This window comes from Pygocentrus nattereri, chromosome 17, assembly GCF_015220715.1.
Source record: "Pygocentrus nattereri isolate fPygNat1 chromosome 17, fPygNat1.pri, whole genome shotgun sequence".
NCBI lineage: Eukaryota > Metazoa > Chordata > Actinopteri > Characiformes > Serrasalmidae > Pygocentrus > Pygocentrus nattereri.
In genome coordinates this window covers 5,502,759-5,522,721 of record NC_051227.1, presented here as the reverse complement: position 1 = coordinate 5,522,721, position 19,963 = coordinate 5,502,759, and the positions used below count along the sequence as shown (strand labels likewise).

The window sequence follows — 19,963 nt, the reverse complement described above, 5'->3', positions numbered from 1 at the left end:
GGATTGTGTTTACAACATATTGTGGTGTCAGAGTAGAAGAAGACGTGGGAGAGGACATTATTTCTGCCACGAGAAGTTCTGTGTACTTACACCAGCCAAAAAAGGCACACACACACAGCAGGCGGGTCAATTCTAGCCAGGTTATCTTAACGGCCGACACAAACCTACACTAACTGTAGTAACTGTAGTAACCCCTTCTGAAGTTGTAGCTGTCGTGGGCTGGAGGTTAGGGAACCAGCACTGTGACCGGAAGATTGCCGGTTCGATCCCCTTGGCTGACAGTTTGTGAATAAAGTGCCTTTGAGCAAGACACCTAACCCCAAATTACTCCCTGGGTGCCATGGATAGGGCTGCCGACCACTCTGGGCAAGTGTGCTCAATGCCCCCTAGTGTGGTTGTTCACTAGTGTGCATGTATGCAGGTGTTTCACTCCACAGAATGTGGAGGTCTAATTCCACAGTGTGCAAACACAGTTGGTTGATAGTTCTGAATTCACTTCAGTTCAATTAAAACACAGCTCCCCTCAGCTGTGACCTACGCACTGACTGAACAAAGTCCCTGGGGTGTGTGGGGTCCCAGCCTGTGCAAGAGCTGAGGGGTGCCACAACCTGCTCATTCAGCTCAGACCCTGAGGATAAGAGTTCCTAAACAAACACTTATTTTATTTTTAGCACTATTTTCCATCATCAACATTCCATATAAAACTCAGAAGACTCCTGTAGGTTCACTGGTGTTTTTGGATTCTAAATAAAATGACTATATTTGTGTTTTAGACATGGTGCCTCATTATTGAATTTTGCAGTACATTTGAAAAATCTGTGAAATTCCCCTTTAACAACAGTAATACTGGCCTCTAGTGGGGAGGTTTGTTTAGTGCAGTAAGTGGGCAACTTCTCTGTCTTAAGACTCCAGTTTACTCAATACAAGCCATTTATTCACAAGAGAACAGGAAAAACATACATTCATACAGAAAATCACACAGAAACCTCAACATTTTGAGTATTTAGTTTGCCCACTCATTTATTCATTCTTTTCAAGAGACTCACTTTCAGTTTCTCAAAGAAATCTGCAGACACGCCTCCAAAGACCTCTCAGTTTGAGAAGTAGGTTTGGCATGTTGTCTTTCTCACCATCCACATTACACCCAAAATATTTAATGATGTTGAGGTCTGGACTTTGATATGGCCAGCCAGTTGTTCTCAGAACAGAAGCAGGTTTTGTATCTTGGTCTCAGCTGTGTGTTTGAAGTTGCTGTAGAATTAATTTCTTGCATGGCTTTTTGGACTCCCACTTTCACTGTATCTTTTAATCTCTTGTTTTCACATATTTTCTTAGTTCTCTTGCATACAGAAGGAGAATCTCATATCAAATCTCATCAGAAAAGTAATAACCTGTAATTTTTGGCCTTTTTGACTGGCAGTTTTAAAAATGAAGCATGATCACTAACTTCTGTAAAGCACTGAAGGTCTGCACTACAGTGTGGAACTCCACATCATAAAGATAAGTCAAGGCATTGTTTATTTTATGAATTGCCTGTTTAGGGTCAAGCACTGGGTTACAATTAAGGATTGGGATATGATTAGGGATTGGATTATGGTTAGGAAACAGGTTAGTTAGGGATTTGGTTACAGTTAGGGAAGAGGTTAGAGTTAAGGGGCAGGTAACAGTTAGGAATTAGGTTACAGTTAGGGATTAGGTTACAGTTAGGGATTAGGTTACAGATATGGGACAGGCTACAAGTAGGGATTAGGTGTACATTTTATGGTTAGGAGACAGAGATCAAGATGAAGTGGCACATTATTCACTCTTTCAAAACATTTCCCTAAGCCTTTGTTATTACTTTTAAATATCCTATTATTGATGAAAGCTTGTAGAACTTGGTGTTCTATAAAAACAGCGGGAGGGCAGTGAGAGAGAAGTTCAAACAAGTACCCATACAAGGGGAGGTGTAGGTGTAGAAAACCATACAGCCATGTGGGGTTTTGTTCAGGAGGTTGATCATGGGGGAGCATTCTGGATCTGGTGGGTTCAGCAGAAGGTACTCAGTGTGGTAATTGTAACCACAGCTCGGGTTGACTTCTTTCAGGAAGCCATCAACTTTAGAGTTTGTAGCACAATAATGGCCTGGGACATTGATGGCCACTGCAAACTGACATCCTCCGCTTGGCTTGTGCCTAAACATACATAGAATTCAAACCCCACGTGATAACTGGCACAAATATAATCCTTAAACAATCTATAAATATAATTAATACACAAATTTATTGAAGCACTTATTGTATGATATTGCTAATATCAAATCAAGAATTTAACTGGCCTTAGAGCACCTGTGTACATCTGTTCTTATTAAAACTATGGATGTTTATGCTGAAGCAAGACATACCAGTAAATCTCTTGATGTTAAACTGGAGTTCTTGGGTATTTCCTGCAGAATTTTTCTGTGATTGTCACGCGTTCGTGTACTTTCCGATTTAGATTACTGCCTGAACCTTTTGTATTTTCACTTCTCCGATCTGATCTGTGTTTGGATATCTCTGCCTGGACTCGATTTGTGTTTTGCAGTTTTGGATTTATCCGACTTGTTGTCTATTAAACCGTCTTGTCTTCGTATCCGCAAGTGTCTGTTACTCTGTCGCCACATCACAGTGATGTTGAAAGTGGATTGTTTTTTTGGGCAATTGTAAATGATCTCGCGGCATTACAAACCAGAGCTAGTAAGGTTCAATGACGCAGCATCTTCCAAATGACTCTCTAATGAATTTTAAGGTATTTTGAAACCTGTTTGGGAGAACGTGAATCTGAATTTAAGCACCTGATGCAACAATAAGACTTGATTACACCTGAAACTATTGATTCTCAAATCAAATCATGAGGAACATTCACCTAACATTAATGCAAGCTACCTTACCAACGCTAGCTACACTCTAGCTGACTTATGTAGCTCACTAGATATTTGGCTAACTCCACCTTGTCACGCCTTCTACCAATCCACATTGGGGCAGTCGTGGACGTTAGGGATCTGGCCCTGTGACCGGAAGGTTGCTGGTTCGATCCCCAGCACCGACAGTCCATGACTGAGGTATCCTTGAGCAAGACACCTAACCCCCAATTGCTCCCCGGGCGCCATGGATAGGGCTGCCCGCCACTCCGGGCAAGTGTGCTCACTGCCCCCTAATTAGTATTCTAATTTTAATTTAATCTGTTTTCTAATATAAAAAAGGTCCAGATCAAAAGATTTTTAAAAAGTATAAAAAGCAATACCGCCAAAAAGTTATCTTATCCAGTGAGTCAAAAAAATGTTTTGGCAGAAAAAGAGGTATTGTCTGAAATAAAAATAAAAATTTTGGTAAAATATTAATTTAAACAACATTGATCTTGCCAATTAATGAAAGGGGGAGATTACCCCATCTTTGAATATCGGAAGTAATCTTTAAGATGAGGGGAGTGAAATTAGCAGATGCAAGGCTAGATAAAGAACGAGTCACATTGATACCTAGGTATTTAAACCCTGATGGACTAAACTGAAAAGGTAAATCTGACTGTTGAAGATGACAAGCTGCGATATTCACGGGAAAACACTCACTTTTCCCCAAATTTAATTTGTAACCTGAAAAGGTGCTGAAGTTCTCCAAAATACTTAAAACAGCAGGGATTGAAAGTGTGGGATCTGTTATATATAATAACAAATCATCCGCATACAACGATAATTTATATTCAAGTCCGTTACGGGTGATTCCTTTGAATAAGGAGGAAGATCTTAACGTAATAGATAGAGGCTCGATAGCAATGGCAAAAAGCAAAGGTGACAGAGGGCAACCTTGGCGACTTCCACGTCCAAGGGCAAAATAATCAGAATAAACATTAGTGTGGACACTAGCTTTAGGGGATGAATAAAGGAGGCGAATCCAAGAAATAAATTTATCACCAAATCCGAATTTCCTCAAAACCGCAAACAAGTACTCCCACTCTACCCTGTCGAATGCCTTTTCAGCATCTAAGGAAATTACCAGTTCAGGAAGTTCAGCCGAATTTTTTATTAAATTATATTAAAAAGTGTGCGGGTGTTAAAAAACAGTTGACGTCCCTTTATAAACCCATTTTGCTCTTCGGATATAATATGAGGAAGCACATTTTCTAGACGAGATGCGATTACCTTAGCTAACACCTTTACATCAGCATTGAGCAAAGATAATGGTCTGTAGGTCCCACAAGAGGTAGGATCTTTGTCCCTCTTGAGAAGGAGAGCAATAGTGGCTTGTGTCAGAGTTGGTGGCAGTGAACCACTTTCTAAGGATTCATTGAATACGGATAAAAGTAGTGGAGCCAATTTACCAATAAATGTTTTGAAAAATTAAATTGGAAACCCATCAGGGCCTGGGGCTTTGTTAGATTGCATAAGGGAGCACAATCACTTTTAAAGCCCAAACTAAGCAAAATGAATACAAACAGATTCATTCAATGATGCAGTATTTATTGATAAATGTAAAAGCATATTGAGCATTCACTAAAGCTTTTACAAACGAACCTCATGACTTTTATCTCTTATAGCTGAAAGCATTTTTAATGAATGCAGTTAAAAGTGCATTAGGTTGGCCTTATTTTAGCTATAATGCTAGTAGGTGCACTGAGTATTAATTTTATCATTGTTATCCACACAGAGAGTACAGCCGGCATTATTACAGCGGTACAGCGGCACTTTGCCATTCACCGCCCTCATGTTTGTTTCCCACTGAGCCTTGTTTACATCATGTTTCCAAACCTGGCCAAAAACGAACGCTTTAGGACCTTTATGGTCCGTAAACATGTCGAGTGCAGGGATGATGCTGTAACGCTTATTGGGTGTTGAGCAGGTTTTCACACAGGGGGAGTTGTAGGTGTAGAAAACCACACAGCCATCTGGGTTTGTGTTCAGGAGTTGCATCATGAGTGGATCATCAGGAGATGTTGCTGGTGGGTTAGACTGAATCAGCAGAAGGTACTCAGAGTGGTAGTTGATATTTGGGTTATTAGAGATTGGTTTTGGTTTGGCGCCAATCAGCCTTTGACCTTTGTAGACTTTAGCAGTGCCATCCATGGCATCTATGACTTTCCGTGCACCATCATCCGGGAGGAAGTTCTGATCAGGTGTTACACCAGCAGAGCACTTTTCAGCTGGAACGTTGATGGCCACAGCAAACTGATTTTCACCAGCTCCATAACTGAAAACAGAGAAGTGATCAGTGACGCTACTTGGAAACTAATAGTGATCGAAATGAGCCAGGATGTAACCACAGCTGGAGCCTCCTAGCTAAGCTAATGTTAGCTGGCTCCTCTCTCCTAGTTAACCTAGCATAGCTAAATAGTGTTGGGATCCAGAGCAGTCCAGCCTCCACCCTGGGTCTCGGATGTAGTATTATGTTACACCTAATTAACTTTTTAATTAGTATTCTAATTTTAATTTAATCTGTTTTCTAATATAAAAAAGGTCCAGATCAAAAGATTTTTAAAAAGTATAAAAAGCAATACCGCCAAAAAGTTTAAAAGATTTTCTTGCAAGAATGAAGAAGATGAAAAACCAAATTTCAGTCGCTGGTTCTTTTGAAGAAAAAGGCTTTTATAAAGTTTCAGGTGACAAGTCGGCTTCCAGATAGCCAAAAATGCTATTCAAAATAGCTATATGTAACCATAAAGATTCAACACATTACATCAGTTTTTATAATGTTTCTCGAATATGGTCAGTGCTCCACCCTGGGACGCTGTCTTCACTCTTCCTCTCCAACCATCCTAAGGTTTCCATTGGCTGTCATTATATTCACTATGTTAAATTCACTTTTTGACACCTCTATGCTTCGTCTGACAAGGACCAATTTTACGACTTTCCATAATGGGCCTTTTTAAGTATTTAAGATTTATGACCCATTCCTGCTCGCTGCTTATCTATCTCCTCAATAAAAGCTAGCTTGTTTTTAATGAACAGGCAGTATTTCTTACATGCAGGTGTCTGCTTATCTCTTAAGGCCTTCTAAGCAGTGCCTGGCACGGACACCTCTCGCCTAGAAGCATTAGGCCTAACTTTCCTATCTAAGGCTGCTTGGGCCTATCTGGCTCAGTTAAAAATGACACTATAGACACTATAGACTTTTAATAATTTCTATTCTAATTAATAATTGCTGCAAACCTTTTATTAACGATAACTCAAGGATATATTTTATCAAAAAACTTCTTCAATAGATCCAAACAGTTCAGTGCAGGTTTGATTAAGCTAAGGGCTCTGCTACAGCGAGAGCAAAGTCGACTGACACATGCATCAAAATTAGACCCACCAAACTCAAACCCTAACTGAAGAAACTCACAGAAAAATTTTCTTTTATTTTAATTAGGATATTTTTACAATAGTAGTATAATATTGTTAGCAAAATCGTAACAAAGAAAGTTGTGAGTGTTTGCAGAGACTAAATAGAGCATGCATGATTATTATATTGAACTAAAATGACAGACTTCCTCATTTCCTAAAATTCATTAGGTTCTTATCTGAAGAGTGTATCATGGATTAACCCTAGACATCATTAATCAGGTCTAAAACACAGAACTCCTATAAAAGTATGTGTCTTACGTTGTCTGTAGGAAGTTGATGATCTCTTTAAGGTTTCCGATCTCAGCACAAGCTGCTGGAGAGAGCAGGGAGAACAGGACAAATTCCAGCAGGACTCCACAACACACCTGACCAAACACACAAAGCCCACCAAAAGTTAGCCACTACTGCATTTTCAGTTTCAGATTGACTGTATTCAGCCTGGAGTTCAGACCAAAACTGTGCATGGATCATTAGTTAAAATGAATAAAAACAAAACGACAAAGTATTCAAAGCTTTGATATTTACAAGGATTTTGATATAATCTATTTCAATCCAAGGCTTTAATAGAGATATAATCTCTTTAATAGAGAAATATATAGCCCATCATTGCTTATAGGGTACTTCTATTGAGAGGCATCTGTCCCAAAACCAAGCCCCTAAATTTAGACTTGTAAAAACAATACTCACATTTTCTTTTAGAATTTCTTTAATTCCACTTTACAAAAGATTTAAAATGACTTTTAAAGTGAAGCTGAAAGATTTAAATGAAATTTTTTTCTTAATCAGTTCTCTAGTTTAGGTAGAGTTATGATTGTCTTGCTAGTGACAAATTGGAATGTTCAGTCATTTATTTCAATGAAACCAAAGCAAAATGATTTTAGTCTAAAGTCTAAAGATCAGTTAAAAGTCCCTAAAGTATTTCATCCCTGACTCTGACCAATAAAAAGATCATTTTCAACACATGGGCATTTCTTCAAACTTAACACAGTGTTTCCAGATTCCACTGATGACCTCACCTCTTTCATAATGAAGCTCATGATTGATAAAATAATACATCAAATAAATTTGCAAGAATCAGACACAGCATCTCTGACCTTAGAAATGTGAAAAATGCCAAGAAGTTTATTACAGATCACAAAAGAGAATGGATACTTGCCATGTTGTGAGGCTGTAGCTTCTGAGCTGTTGTGTTGAAGGCTTTGCAGAGACGGACAGCGAGTGCGAGATGACAGTGGCACCTTCACAAACAGACCACCTCCCTGACCTCAGACTAGAAAAACACAGAGTCAGTCAACACATTTAAGATGTACTCAGCTGTTTGTCCTCAAAGCCCTGATGTGGCTTCACTTCTATTAACCCTCTGTGGTCTGAGGACATTCTCTCAATTTGTTCATCTCTTCTTAAATTCTCTTTTAAAGGCTCTTCATGTAATATGATCCTCATATGTTTCATATCAGAAAGCTCTGTTATCTTCATCACTACTTTCCAAAAAACGCTGCACCAGCTTCAGCAGCTGTAAACTTTCTCTGTCTGTCTCCAATATGGACTGAATGAAGAATGAAGGGTTTCCAACATGATGGTCAGTCCTTAGTGATCTTCTGAGTGTCCAGTGGTCAGTTTCACAGAGAACATAGAAGGACACACAAATCCACCAGTTCCACATGGTGAGAGGCAGGTAAAGTGTATTTCGGCCCCTCTTCGTAGGCTCATAACCCCGGATGTGAGTCTTGTATGATCTTGTGATAAGATGGAATGGAAAGGGCAACTCTACAGATTCAGGAAGTGTTTGAACTGGATCATCACAAAGATACACAAACAGATATAAACACAGAATTTGAGTTAAGAGTCCACTGGAGTCAGAACAGTATTAGATATCATATCACTGTCATGTTATAGGCAAAGCATGTAGGTCTGTTTACCCTACAGGACAAATTGGTCATTTCTATCTGACTTTTTCAACCGACTTTTCAGCTTTTATGTCACAAATGACCAAATCTGATTTGGACGGTCAGACATTTTTTTTCGTCAATGGTTCTTACTCTTGCTCATGGTCTTCGGAAGCTTCTTGTTTTGAGTCTTGGTTCCTCTCAGTGATCCTTGCTCATGGTCTTAGGGAGTGTCTTCTTTCGGGTCTTGGTTCCTCTCAGTGGTCTTTGGTCATGGTCTTATGGGATGTCTTCTTTTGAGTTGTGGTTCTTCTGTCAGTGGTCTTGGCTCATACTCTTAGAGTGTCTTCTGTGGAGTCTTGGTTCCTCTCAGCGGCTCTTCCTTATGCTCTTACAGAACGTCTACTCTTGAGTCTTGCTTCTTCTCAGTGGTCCTTGATCATGTTCTAGGGACGTTTCTCCTTTTGTGTCTTGGTTCTTCTTAGTGGTTCTTCCTGATGATCTTAGAGGGTGTCTTCTGTGGAGTCTTTGTTCTTCTGAGTGGTTCTTGCTCATGCTCTTTGGAAGTTTCTCCTTTTGAGTCTTCGTTCCTCTTAGTGATCTTTGCCCGTGCTCTTATGGAGTGTCTTCTTTTGAGTCTTGGTTCCTCTCAGGGTCTTGGTTCTTTTCAGTTGTCCTTGCTCTTGCTCTCAGGAGGTTCCTCCTTATATGTCTTCATTCTTCTTAGTGGTTCTTCCTGGTGCTCTTAGGGAGCGTCTTCTGTGGAGTCTTGGTTCATCTGAGTGATTCTTGCTAATGTTCTTAGGAAGATTCTCCTTTTGAGTCTTGTTTCCTCTCAGTGGTTCTTCCTCATGCTCTTAGGAAGCTTCTTTCAAGTTTTATCAGTGGTTCATGGTCTTAGTGACTGTCTTCTTTTGAGTCTTGGGTCCACTCTGTGGTTCTTCTTCATGCTTCTAAGGATTTTTCACTAAGAGCTAATGAATATGCATAACTGCTTGTATAAATCCTTCCAAAACTGCTTGTACATTGTAAAAGGCAAAGAACCTTTTAATTAGGGACAGCTAGAAACACACAAAGCAATTATTTATTGAATAAAACTTTTACCCTTTTAATAGAGCAAAAGACATTAATTAAGAACATAAATGAGTAAAACTATGGGACTAAAATGATGGACCAGAAGATTATGCAGTTATGAAAAGTGAAGACAAAGCAGTTGAGGGTTGCAGGAAGGAAATTAACATCTTTGCTGTAGTTGTGTTCCCAGCTCGACCTCTTCCTCTTCCCTTGTTCTAACCACCAGGAAACCCACAACATTCATTTACGAAACATCACTTTAACCCTTAGAGTTTGCAGAAATTACTGGTGATAACAAAAACATACAGCAAGTGTGAAATGTTTTTGCTGATTCTTTCCTGTTTTACAGAAAGAAAATGAATTATCATGTTTTCTGAAGTTGAAATAAACAGAACAAATCTACACTCACCGGCCACTTTATTAGGTACTTTATTATGTTCAGTTGCTTATTAACACAAATAGCTAACCAGCCAATCACATGGCCACAAGTCAGTGCATTTAGGTACGTAGAGGTGGTCAAGACAACTTGCTGAAGTGCAGACTGAGCATCAGATTGCGGAAGAAAGGGGATTTAAGGGACTTTGAACGTGGCGTGGTTGTTGGTGCCAGACGGGCTGGTCTGAGTATTTCAGAAACTGCTGATCTACTGGGATTTTCACACACAACCATCTCTAGGGTTGTACAGAGAACGGTCCGAGAAAGAGGAAATATCCAGTGAGCGGTCAGTTGTGTGGACGAAAATGCCTTGTTGATGTGAGAGGTCAGAGGAGAATGTATAGTGAGTGTATAGCCTAATAAAGGTAATTTATTATGTAAGCATTTTACTAATAGTATAATTATGTTATATCACTTAAACATATACCTCACTGGCCAACCTGAGCAATATAAAAGGACATTTACCTCTCGCAGGCCTCTTATTGGCCTTCAGTAGAGGTCTGTGGGCAGTTTTGGATCTGCAGTGAAGCAGTGAAGATGGTACTCATCTTCACTGCCTCAGACTGATGGTGCTGTCACATGGTGAGGGATGAAAAAAGGAGGGTAGTAACTAGTTACTTTAACTCAAGTACTTCATGATGGATTTGTGATCTGAGTAATTTCAACAACATTCTGTTGTGCTGTTGACATCATCTTTACTGTTTCGTGATTGGTGGCATGCAGTGTGCGAAATACCCCCTGCTATTCAGGGGGGTCCCATGTTGGCTGGCCTCTCCAGCTTTCTAACTCACTCACCTTAACGGCGCTGTTGCTTCAATGGCAGTAAGATGATTGTTTTATCAGCTGTTCCTCTGTAAAGTCTCTGCTCTAGTGTGGTTCTACGCTCTTCCACATATTAACTGAGATCTTCCTTGTCTCCTCTTCTGTCTTCAGTGGGAGAAAGGAGGAACAGTCACTCTTCAGTCCAAATTCTTGAGAAACTGGGCGAGTTTTCAGATTTGCAGATCTGCTGCAGCACATTGTAAAGGTTTTCAGGGGAATCCAGGCAGAGTTACAGTTTCTAGGCTATGAAGGACCAATTGGGTGAACCATTCTGCTACAGCACCACCCTGAGGCAGAGCAGAGCTGCAGATCTAGTTAGTTGGTAACACCAAAGACAGAAACTTATTGCAGGTGAAGCAGATAAACGATGAGCTTCACTGAGTCTGGATTTGGGCATTTAATATTCCTCAATCGACAACACAGCCTCATTTTATATATATATATAATTTTTTTGAGATTTTCAGGATGGCGCTCTAGTGAATTGGTTCACCCAGTTGGTCCTTCATAGCCTAGAAACTATAACTCCTTGGGATTCCTGTGTTTAGCACTTTGATGCCATGTCAGATTTTATAGTTTGACCATAACCCAAAACTTGAAAAATAGAGCCACGCAAACTTCAGTTACTATTCTGATAGGTGCTGGATTTACAAAGAAGTTCCTCTGCAGTTCCTCAGCACTCAAGTAATTTTTTGACCTGATACTTTTGTACTTTTACTCAAGTGGTTTTATTTGAAGGTACTTTTACTTGTGTTGTTATTTTACCCAAGTGTCAGTGCTTTTGCTTGAGTATTGATTTAGCCTGCTCTACCCATCTACGGGGATCAAGGACTGTGGTACATGGGCAGGTCTAGAAACAGAAGCAAAATTACTTAGAAACCCAAAGCAAACAGACAAACAAATAACTAGTTCGATGCAGCAGTATTTATTGATAAATTTAAAAGCTGATCAAGTACATGTACCAGTAAGAGCTATTTTTATTTTTAAATTTATCTTATCTCTTTTAGCTGAAACTTAAAAGAATGCAGTTACCCATAATGCTAGTATTTGCACCGAGCAGCAATCACATTATTGTTATTCACACAGAGAGTACAGCCAGCGTTATCACAGCGGTACAGTGGCACTCTAGCATTCACTTCCTTCATATTCGCTTCCCACTGAGTCGTGTTTACATCATGCTTCCAAACCTGGCCAAAAACGAAAGATTTAGGACCTTTATGGTTCTGAAATATGTTGAGTGCAGGGATGATGCTGTAAGGCTTATTGGGTGTTGAGCAGGTGTTCACACAGGGAGAGTTTAAGGTGTAGAAAATTGCACAGCCCGTTGGGTTTGAGTCCAGGAGCCTCTTCATGAGTGGATCATCAGGAGATATTGTTGGTGGGTCATACTGAATCAGCAGAAGGTACTCAGAGTGGTAGTTGATCTTTGGGTTATTAGGCATTGGTTTTGGTTTGGCACCAATCAGCTGTTGACCAATATAAACTCTGGAAGGACCAGCCATGTCCCCTTTCGCTTTCTGTGCACCATCATTCGGGAGGAAGTTCTGGTCAGGTTTTACACCAGAGGCACACTTAGAAGCTGGGACATTGATGGCTACAGCGAACTGGCCTCCACCTCCATAACTACAAACAGAGAAAATTTGGGGCATAATAATTATGGCACCAAAACAAAGCTGTAACTTTGCATTAAACATTGAAGGGACCAAAGTTCCTTTGGCGGAGGTGATTTGATCATTAGAACTGAAAATATTTGAAATATTTGAATGTACAGACTTTCAGAGGCTATTAGTTCTGCTGCCTTCTTGCAAAGTGTTGGACTAGAAGGTCTGTGGGCTGAAAATAAAATAATAATATTAATTCTATGGCTTATTACTGTGAAAAGAATCTGCTCATTGTTTTTTTTTTTGTCTCCTGACTCCCTATTGATTTTCTCTCATAACTACATATTGAAGTATCCTCACCCTTTGTGTCTACCACAGCCAGAACTTTCTTTCTTAAAAAACTTTGTCAAAAATGTAATTTAATTTCTGCTAAAAGATTTGAATGTTTGAACAATATTTGAATTTCTGGAATTTTTGAATAGGTGGTAGTTTTTCATTCTACTTGAGGACCATTTCTGAGTCATACACATGAGGGCGCCAGAGCGTAACTTCAAGAAGCCACTTGGTGGTGTATCTGGAGTCCACTTCTACTCTTGGCTCCTGCTGCTGGAGTCAGTGGTGTTGACCTCTTGACTCTTAATTTTAGACGATAGTGCCGAAGCCATTGATAAAGGGACACAGCAGAGATGAAACCATCCTAAACATACCTTATAGCACTAACACAACCTGGTTCAGATCAAAATAATTTGCTAAAATTCACATCCTTACTCTGAACACTTTGTTTAATGTTGTAATTTCACTTGGAATCTTAACCTACATCCCATATCAAACAAAATGTTCCTATTATCACTGACCTATCACTGGCCAAGCATTGTGATTCTAGCCCAGAAAAGGGGTAGCATGTCCATTCCAGTTAAGGAGAGAGGACCTTCCCCTCAAGTGGAGGAGTTTAAATATCTTGGGGTCTTCACGAGTGATGTGAAGAGGGATGGTGAGTGATACGGTCACTGTACCAGACTGTAGTTGTAAAGAGGGAGCTGAGCCATAAGGCGCAGCTCTCTGTTTACCGGTCAGTCTACATCCCAACACTTGCCTGTGGTCAGATGACCTTTTGGTAATGACCAAAAGAATGAGATCTTAGATACAAGTGGCGTAAACACTTTCTTCTCAGGGTGGTTCTACAGGGTGAGGAGCTCGGTCATCCAGGAGGAGCTCAAAGTAGAGCCACTTCTCCTCCACACTGAGAGGAGCCAGTTGAGGTGGTTTGGGCATCTGATCAGGATGCCCCCCTGAACGCCTCCTATTGGAGGTTTACTAGGAGGTCATCCTAGAACCCGCTGGAGGGATTATATCTCCAAGTTGGAATGGGAGCTACTCTGTATCCCCCACAACGAGCTGGAGGAAATTGGGGGGACAGGGCCATCTGGGATTCTCTGCTTTGCCTACTGCTTCTACAGCCCAATGTGGATCAAGCGGTTTAAGAACATGAATGAATGTTAGCAAGTTTTGCTTTTGCAGTTACCTTCCCTGACTCTTAAAACGTGAAACAAAGAGATTCTAAAGTAATCAATATTATGACTGTGTATTAGCCATAGCCATTATTAATCAGGTCTGAAGCATGAAGTTCAGTGAAGCTCATTTAAAAGCTTATAGCTCACTTTGCCTGTAGAAAGCTGATGATGTCTGGGAGATTTGCAATCTGAGCCCAGGCACCAGGAGAGAGCATGGAGAGCAGGACAAGTCCCACCAGCACTCCACAACGCACCTGACCAAAACAAACAAAATGCACACCAAACATCAGCCGCTACTGAGATAATATACTTAAATATCTTTAAGTGTGTTTTTAAATCAACATCTTCAGCTTGCTACACTGGACAGATGTTCTCAGGAGACCTATGGATAAATCAACAAGCAGCAAACTAACAAAAGCAACAGCTTGGTGGAGCTCCACCTGCACTACAAAAAGAAGTGAGAGGCTACAGTCACGGAGGAGCTGAACCACTCACTGGATGGATGATATATATCATATATACACTCACTGTCCATATGAATGATATATATGATTTACAGTATTGACTATAGTCCATCTGTTTCTCTCCATACTTTATTCTTTGCTCTTCTTCAGTGCTCAGGAGCCCCATGGACCCTCACAGAGCAGGTACTATTTGAATGGTGGTTCATTCTCAGCACTGCAGTAACACTCATGTGGTGGTGGTGTGTAAGTGTGTGTTGTGCTGGTCTGAGTGGATCAGACACAGCAGTGCTGCTGGAGTTTTTAAACACCTCTGTGTCACTGCTGGACTGAGAATGGTCCAACAACCAAAAATATTCAGCCAACAGCGTCCTGTGACCACTCATGAAGGACTAGAGGATGACAAGGACAAACTGTGCAGCAGCAGATGAGCTGTCATCTCTGACTTTACATCTACAGGGTGGACTGACGAGGTAGGAGTGTCTAATAGAGTGGACAGTGAGTGGACACAGTGTTTAAAAACTCCAGCAGCACTGCTGTGTCTGATCCACTTGTACCAGCACGACACACACTAACACACCACCATCACGTCAGTGTTACTGCAGTGCTGAGAATGATCCACCACCCAAATAGTACCTACTCTGTGAGGGTCCATGGGGGTCCTGACCACTGAAGAACAGGGTAACAGAGTATCAGAGAAACAGATGGACTACAGTCTGAAACTGTAGAACTACAAAGTGCAGCTATACAGTAAGTGAAACTGATAAAATAGACAATGAGTGTAGAAACAAGGAGGTGGTCTTAATAACAATATGCACTGCTTTTTAAATGGAAACGTCTTTCTTTAGGGTCAAATTTGAGCAAATAAGACAAGTGTGATCAATCACAATTAAATATTTTAATCAACTGACAGCATCTATTCAGATTTCACTAACAAACTTTGACAAAACAGTTTAATGTTAGCACTGATATTCATGCTTTACAAGACAATGATGTGATTAAAAATTCTAACAGTGAAATACATACAGACGCGTGCAAAAGTTTGAGCACCTCCAGTCAATTTCACCATGTTGAAGTTACTTTTCTGCACATTATAACTTATTTTTGCAAGTCAACAAAACATGTTATATGGCGTTCAAACTTTTGCACATGACTGTACGTTACAGAATAAAGTTGTGTTACAGAGAGCTCTTACCATGTTGTTCACTGCAGCTGCTGAGATGTGTTGCAGGTTTTTCTAAAAGCTTTGGATTAGAAGAGATGTCAGTCGGATGCTTTTATATACAGCCTACAAGCCAGAAAAACAGTTACTGTGATTACTCAATGAACACAGTGCAATTTCTGTTCTCCTTTCTATTTTCCTGAAAGGTCTGATATTGCAACCTATATCTGAATTGTCTGCTGTGGTGTAACGAGTATGAAAGTCCCACTGTGCTCACAGTGATCTTTTTCAAACTGATTTCCATCCAGTTTACAGATATAGAACCTTACAGCTTAGAACAGACTACTTTTCATCAATATGAGTACATTCACACAGTCTCAACTACCCTGACTAAAATCATTGGTTTATTCAGTATTTTAAGGATTAGGATTTTTTTTGTTCCCCTTTTCCAAAGAAATGTTCCTTACCAGTTTAAATCATCTATGGTATATATGTATGTATGTATGTATATATATATATATATATATATATATATATATATATATATATATATATATATATATATATGTGTGTGTGTGTGTGTGTGTGTGTGTGTGTGTGTATGTGTGTAGACCAATCATATTAGACATGGTAAGGTGTAGGCCAATTATATCAGACGTAGAAGGGTGTAGGCCAATCACATCAGACTTTGTCAGTTGTAGGCCAGTCATATCAGACCTGGTCAGTTATAGGCCAATCATGTCAGACCATGTCAGCTGTAGGCCAGTCATATCAGACCTGTTAACGTGTAGGCCAATCATATCAGACCTGGTAAGTTGAAGGCCAAATCATATTTGACCTGGTAGGGTGTAGGCCAATCACATCAGACCTTGTCAGCTGTAGGTCAGTCATATCAGACCTGGTAAGGTGTAGGCCAATCATATCAGACCTGGTATGTTGTAGGCCAATCATATCAGACCTTGTCAGCTGTAGGCCAATCATGTCAGACCTTGTAATTTGTATTCCAGCCATATTATACCTGAAAAGTTGTAGGCCAATCCTATCAGACCTGGAAAGGGTTAGGCCAATTATATAAGATATGGTAAGTTGTAGGCCAATCATATCAGATCTTGTCAGCTGTAGACCAATCATAACAGACCTGGTAAGTTGTAGGCCAGTCATATCAGACCTGATATGGTGTAGAACATGGGTGCACAAATATATTAAATATTATTAAATATTAAATATTTAATCGAGTCATAATATTCAAGGTGTGGTTTTCTTCTGAATCTTATCTTGCCAAGATCTTTTCACTGGTGTCATGTAGCATTCAATTATTTATATATTTCTACACTGTGAACCAGTTCTGTACAGGAAATTGCTGCAATGCAGTTAAAAACAGTTGCGATTACTCAACAAACTGCACAGCGTGTTTGTTTTTCTGTGGCAGTACTGAAGAAGCTGCTGAAAGTGGAAGTAAATCTGGATCAAATGAAGAAATGTAAACAGTCAGGCCTTTATTTTTATCACTGAGTTGACAATTCACACTCTATATGAGGTTTTCTTCCAACAACAGCGATAGCTACGACGATACAACAATAGTAGATACAGATATCAAATTACAGCTTTTTTGTCTCCCATCTGAACACTTTAATACTTGGCTAATAATGTCTGTAGAAGCAGTCTGCAGGCCTAGGCCCTTGGTTTTATACACCTGTGGCCATGGAAGTGATTGAAACACCTGAATTCAATGATTTGGATAGGTGAGTGAAGACTTTTGGAAATATAGTGCACACTCGTTGATTTTACATATTCCAAACACTTTTATTCCGTCACAGGTCCACTGGGTGCATGCACCTCCCATCAGCCTCACTTTCATACACACAACGGACACACCGACCACCATCACAGCGGTAGAGCCGCACTCGTGCATTCATTTCCATTATATTCGCTTCCCACCGAAGCTGACTTTCATAGTTCTCCCAAAGTGACATGGTAGCGTAAACTCTTCGACCGAGTCGATAACAGTGCGCCAGTGGCCGAGGCTCTGCATTCTTTCCATCAACTAAACCAACATTATGTTTCCAAACTTTCCCAAACACAAAAGCTTTCGGACCCTTGTGGTTCCTGAGCATGTCCAGGGCAGGGAGGATGCTATACACTCCCTCTGGTGTTGAGCAGGTGTTCACACATGGAGAGTTGTAGGTGTAGAAAACCACACAGCCATGTTTGTCTTTATCCAGGAGCTCCTTCAGCAGTGGATCATAGGAGGTGTTTTCTGGTGGGTTCGACTGAATCAGCAGAAGGTATTCAGGGTGGTAGCTACTCGTTTCATGGATCGGTTTTTGTCTGGCACCCATCAGCTGCTGACCTCTGTAAACCCCTGCAGTGCTGGCCATGACATGTTTCACTTTCTGTGCAGAATCATCAGGGAGGAAGTTCTGGGCAGGTTTTATACGAGCGGAACACTTCTCAGCTGGGACGTTGATGACCACGGCGAACTGATCACCATCTAAATAACTGAAAACAACAAGTTAGAACAAACACAAGTCATACAAGAACTTCCATGGTGTCACAAGGATGCAGCATTCGATAAATTTTGTAGAATAGATGAAGTTAGCTGGCATAGTAACGTTACCTTTTCTGTTGCACTACAGCCAGAGCATCTTTCTGTACCTATGCTACCTACAAAAGTAGCCACCCTGCTGATCTAGTGCTGGTTTAGCTGGTCACCCAGTATGGTCATGCTGGTTGACCAGTGTACCAGCATCCAGAACACAACATATGTTGATTTTGCTGATGACAAGCCATGCTGGTCCATGCTGATTTTTCTATCAGGGTAAGTAGGGATGTGCACAGGTTCTCAGTTAACAGCTCAAGGCGCCAGTATCTCAATCATGAAATCACTATTAAGGAAGTCTCTACATCCTCCAACAAGAAAATGAAGAAAATACAAGGCTAACAATTCAATAAAATGTGACACCTTTGCTCAATTTTGTTTAAATTGTGTAGAAAAGTGTAGAAAATGCCTTAACTTTGGCACTATTGGCTAAAACAGTAAGCCTGCAGCCTTATGTTAACTTCAGTGGTCAGATTTTTGCCCTTTGGTTTGTTCATGTTTGCTGAGGAAGAGTCTAATGAACAGACTCTGTTCTTTTGTCCCTCGTTATGATCATAATCATTATTAATTAGGTCTGAAACTCAAAGCTTTGTGGAAGCTCCATCTTACTTCTTTTGGAGGAAACTGATGATCTTCGGGAGATTCTTGATGCGACCCCCAGTGGCAGGAGAGAGAACCAAGAACAGGGCGAGTCCTACCAGCACTCCACAACACCCCTGATCAAAGCACATGTTCAAAGTCAGATTTACCAGAACTACATGGGTTCAGAGTCAGAGCTGAAACAGAGCTGAAAGTTATTTTGAAAAAATTACAGTGAGTGTGTTTATGTGCACTCAATGATCCGATCATAATTAGATTTCTGCAGGTATCTTATTGAAACGGTCATGTAAACAGCACACTTTGATTTTATTAGATCAGAGTAAGCTTTAGAAATCTTTAAGAAATCTGATGAAGAGGCTGGATTACAGCTCAGTGATCAGAATTTTCAGTGCATGTGAACTCTTACTCTGATTTCTTTCATCTGAGTAATCAGATTTCTCAGTTCTCTCTGATTTCCTTCTCCTCAGTAATCAGATTTCTCAGTTCATGCAAACTCTTACTCTTATTTCCTTTCATCTCAGTAATCAGATTTCTCAGCACATGTGAACACTTACTCTTTTCCTTTCATCTCAGTAATCAGATTTCTCAGTTCATGTGAAGTCTTACTCTGATTTCCTTCTTCTCAGTAATCAGATTTCTCAGTTCATGCAAACTCTTACTCTGATTTCCTTTCATCTCAGTAATCAGATGTCTCAGTTCATGTGAACTCTTACTCTGATTTCCTTTCATCTCAGTAATCAGATTTCTCAGTTCATGTGAACTCTTACTCTGATTTCCTTTCATCTCAGTAATCAGATTTCTCAGTTCAGGTGAACTCTTACTCTGATTTCTTTCTTAATCTTAGTCTGTACATGTGTAGAAGCTGACCACAGTACCAGAAATAAGCGAGCAGATAACTCTCAATGCACTCAGTGAAGTGAATATATTAGAGATTAAAACAGCATAAATACGCACCATGTTGTTCGTCTGTAGCTGCTGAAGGTTTTTCAGAAAAGCATGAACAGAGTTCACAAGTATCAGAAAAGACTGGAGTCTAGCGCCTTTATAAATACACAACAGACCAGAAGACATTGGAGGAAATGATGCTCAGCGAGTTAAAAATAAGCACCGAACAATTTCTCTTCTCCATTCCTGAAAGATCTGAAGTTACAACATCTCACTGCAGGTCAGGGACTGCTATCTCACATTATAGCACAGTTAGCAACCACCTCACACTGTGATCCCATAATCCTGTGAACCAGCATTGATGCAGTTAGCAGAAGAATGTTAACTCATGCTATGATTAACATGAGTAAGCATACTTCTGCTAACCGCATTGATGCTACCTACATATCCCATAATCCTGTGAGTCAGCATCGATGCAGTTAAGAGACGAATGCTAACTTGTGCTGTAATTAGCATGAGTTAGCATACTTATCCTAACTAAGTCAATGCCGCCTACATATCCCATAATCCTGTGAGTCAGCATTAATGCAGGTAGG

The 19,963-nt window shown here is 40.2% G+C and overlaps 2 protein-coding genes across 3 annotated transcripts; both read right to left on the bottom strand.

Moving 5' to 3' along the window:
- Window positions 1–4,450: 4,450 nt before the first annotated feature.
- On the bottom strand, window positions 4,451–15,403 carry LOC108411136. 2 transcript variants are annotated; one of them, XM_037546858.1, is made up of 5 exons: window positions 15,317–15,403; window positions 13,808–13,914; window positions 7,491–7,604; window positions 6,593–6,699; window positions 4,451–5,198 (listed from the first exon to the last, which is right to left on the bottom strand). In XM_037546858.1, exons 3-5 carry the CDS (start codon window positions 7,491–7,493, stop codon window positions 4,613–4,615), a joined length of 696 nt encoding a protein of 231 aa, XP_037402755.1. In that variant the 5' UTR covers window positions 7,494–7,604; window positions 13,808–13,914; window positions 15,317–15,403; the 3' UTR covers window positions 4,451–4,612. The 2 variants fall into 2 exon arrangements, with proteins under 2 accessions (XP_037402755.1, XP_017538034.1); XM_017682545.1 differs by lacking the exons at window positions 4,451–5,198; window positions 6,593–6,699; window positions 7,491–7,604 and adding an exon at window positions 11,455–12,171.
- Window positions 15,404–16,762: 1,359 nt separating this feature from the next.
- On the bottom strand, window positions 16,763–19,511 carry LOC108411131. Its single transcript, XM_017682532.2, has 3 exons — window positions 19,437–19,511; window positions 18,492–18,598; window positions 16,763–17,782 (listed from the first exon to the last, which is right to left on the bottom strand). Exons 1-3 carry the CDS (start codon window positions 19,437–19,439, stop codon window positions 17,095–17,097), a joined length of 798 nt encoding a protein of 265 aa, XP_017538021.1. The 5' UTR covers window positions 19,440–19,511; the 3' UTR covers window positions 16,763–17,094.
- Window positions 19,512–19,963: the final 452 nt, after the last annotated feature.